Below are 3,236 nucleotides of genomic sequence, written 5' to 3'. Positions count from 1 at the left end.
TTTATTGATTTTTAGAGAGAGAGGAAGGGGGAGAGAGAAACATCGATTTGTTGTTTCGCTTATTTATGCATTCATTAGTTGCTTCTTGTATGTGCCCTGACCCGGGATTGAACCCACGACCTTGGCGTATCATGACGACACTCTAACCAACTGAGCTACCAGCGGCGGCTGATTTGTGTTCTTCTGTTTTGTTCTGGAAGCTTTTAAAATTTGTTATTTCTTTTTCCTTGCCTTCTTTCTAGGAGATTTCCTCAAACTGGCATACCAGTTGAGAAAAAATTGAATTTTTTTCTCAAATGTATCTGTTCTGATAGTCATCTTTTGTGTTCTCATCTATTGTGTTATTTCAGCTATTATAATTTTGATTCCTAAGTTTTGCTTGATTGCTTTAACTTTTTTTTTCTTTTTTAAAATATATTTTTATTGATTCAGAGAGAGGAATGGAGAGAGAGAGAGAGACAGAAACATCAATAATGAGAGAGAATCATTGATTGGATGCTTCCTGCACGCCCCACACTGGGGATCAAGCCCACAACCCAGGCATGTGCCCTGACTGGGAATGGAACCATGACCTCCTGGTTCATAGGTCAATGCTCAACCACTGAGCTGGGCCCTTTAACTTTTCTTGTTCTTGATTCATATTGGTTATATTTCATATTCCTCATCACTTTCACATGTTTAATTGTTCTTGGTCCATTGGTCTAATATTTGTTCTGTTTGAATCTATAATCCATTGTTTATTTTATGGTTATGTTCCTCAAATTCTTGTTATTTTGGTCTCAGAGGGTATATTTTTTATTGCAAATATTAGCTATCCCAGCCCATCAGGCAACGTGAATGAGGGGAAAGCCAGATTCAATCTTGACAACCCAGTGACAGGAAGGTGGGCTGGGCAGAAATCCCTAGGCACTGAAAACAACAGTTAAACACCTCACATTCCGCAGAACAAGTCTCTTGGTTAGATCTTCCTGCTTTGTCCCTCCAGGACTACATATTAGCAGTATTACTAGGAGACATTCCTGAGATTGTCACCCCCCTAAGCCTGGTTGTGTGGAAAGTGAAGGCTGGAGGGGATCAGTCGGTTCCCACGTGTTTTTCTCAGCTCCCCACAGGCTTCTGTGTCCGGTGCCATTATTTACTCCCGAGGACATCTGAACCAGGACCACGCACCCTCTCCCACTCCCTCCCCCTCGTGTGGGGGTGGTGCTGATGCCCCAGCTACTAGGAGGAGCAAGAATCAAATTAACAAAACTCTTCCTGTTTATTCTCCCACAGGCATGATGGACTGCCATGATGGTCCAGGCCAAAAGTACCCCCTTCCACATAGACCAGTTAAACAGGCACCCTACCTCATCCCCACAATTCCTCTCCACAACCATCACCCAAGGGGTTCTTACCACCCCCACCCCCGCCACTTGCTATGTTCCTCTGGGGTGATTTTGGGGAAAGGAACTAGAGATAGGAGTCAACTAATTCAGCATCTTAGTCCCATAAATTTCCGAGGTCAATATTGTTCCATTTAAGCAAACAGCTCTACTTGCTAGACCTACTAGCCTTTCAACCCCAGTTATGAATTCCTGTGAGAACGAACCGGATCGGCAGACCTTGGGTTTCCCAGAATAGTCTTCACAGGGTTGTATGATTCGAGCATCTGGGTCTTGTGGCTGTGGGTGAGCCATGCCACCTGCTCCCTCCAGCACCTCCTTCTTTTCTTCTTCCTCTAAAATAAGACAATTTCTGCCCTGGCCAGTTTGGCTGAGTGGATAGAGCGTCTGCCTATGAATTAAAGGGTCCCAGGTTTGATTCTGGCCAAGGGCACATACCCAGGTTGTGGGCTCGATTCCCCCCCAAGTAGGTGGCGTGCAGGAGGCAGCCAATGATTCTCTCATCATTGATGTTTCTATCTCTCTATCTCTCCCCCTTCCTCTCTGAAATCAATATATATATATGACAATTTCTGTAATGACTCAGCTGGTAGCATGAAGTGATATTGTAAAGAGGAGGGACTCACCTGTTACCTAAAAGATGTATTCAGTCCCACAGTTTATTTCATTAGAGTTGGTTTCCAGCTATGTGTAGAAGATAGAATATTAGTCATTCCAAAAAAACATGCATTTGGGCAACAATGACAACAGAATTTTAAAAATTAATACTATAAAGAATGCAAATTAAATTTGAAGTAACAAAAATCTTTTAAAAGTTTTTAAGTCTTTTTAATAATGAAAATCATTTCATTTTACAGGTAAAATAGGCCTGGCATCTTTTAAAAGTTTTTAAGTCTTTTTAATAATGAAAATCATTTCATTTTACAGGTAAAATGAAAGGCCTGGCATTTATTCAAGATCCTGATGGCTACTGGATTGAAATTTTGAATCCTAACAAAATGATAACTATTATTTAGGTCTGTGAGAATACTGCTTTGAGATGTCCATAAAGATACCGTGGGAGTTAAAAAAGAGAGACAGGGAAACTGGATATATTCAGATAACAGAAGCATCGAGGACTGATGGTTCATTGTCTCAATTCAAATTATTCTTAAGTGCATTTCCCTTCCTGTGTCAGCTGTGCTTTTCACCGACCTGATCAGTCCCTCTAGTTTTAAAGTAGTGCTTTGCCTTGTGTCCTTGAATGTGGTTGTGTAACATTAGTTTTTTAGGTAATAATTAGAACAGTTCCCTTCAGAGGCCGCATTTGCCTTCTCCCTCCTAACCTGACTTCTCTCCACGTCTGCCTTTCAATCATCATTTTTAAAAAAAACACATTTAACATGTTTCCTTCTGGGGTTTCAGTCCTCAGAAATAACGTTTCACAGTGGAAAGTAAAGAGCACTGAACAAAAACAAAACTTGATGTGCACTTCAAATAGTATAAAGCGTTTATTTTACAAGAGAGAAGGCACTCTTGGGAGGAACTCGGAATCATGCTGAGGAGGATGCTGACAGAAAGACTAATTTCTTCTTATGTATAAAGTGCTTTCGAAGTTCAAGGACTAACCTCTTTATTTCGGGGATGGGGAGAAGGGTGGGAATATTTTTCCTGGGTTTGCAAACACCAGATTAGGCTGTCAACATGCTTTATCTTGCTGAATCCTCCCAACTATCCTGTGAGAAAGAACACACGGTAGACACATAAAATAACTCTCATTAATGGAAGGCAATACAAATAGGCGTTAGTACTCAAAATTCCATCATTATTTTTAGCATTCAGATGTACCTCATAAATGAGTACCTCACAGGA

The 3,236-nt window shown here is 40.9% G+C and overlaps 1 protein-coding gene across 1 annotated transcript in view; it reads left to right on the top strand.

The window, feature by feature from the left end:
- GLO1 (glyoxalase I) overlaps window positions 1-2,985 on the top strand; it is a 25,810-nt gene extending 22,825 nt beyond the window's left edge. The window contains exon 5 of the mRNA XM_005873787.2: window positions 2,313-2,985. Within this exon, the coding sequence (XP_005873849.1) occupies window positions 2,313-2,401 (89 nt within the window). The 3' untranslated portion in view covers window positions 2,402-2,985. The remainder of the gene's footprint in view (window positions 1-2,312) is intronic.
- Window positions 2,986-3,236: the final 251 nt, after the last annotated feature.

This window comes from Myotis brandtii, unplaced genomic scaffold (genome assembly GCF_000412655.1).
Source record: "Myotis brandtii unplaced genomic scaffold, ASM41265v1 scaffold420, whole genome shotgun sequence".
Classification (NCBI taxonomy): domain Eukaryota; kingdom Metazoa; phylum Chordata; class Mammalia; order Chiroptera; family Vespertilionidae; genus Myotis; species Myotis brandtii.
The sequence above is the reverse complement of the archived record's forward strand: the minus strand, read 5'-3'. Positions and strand labels throughout refer to the sequence as shown.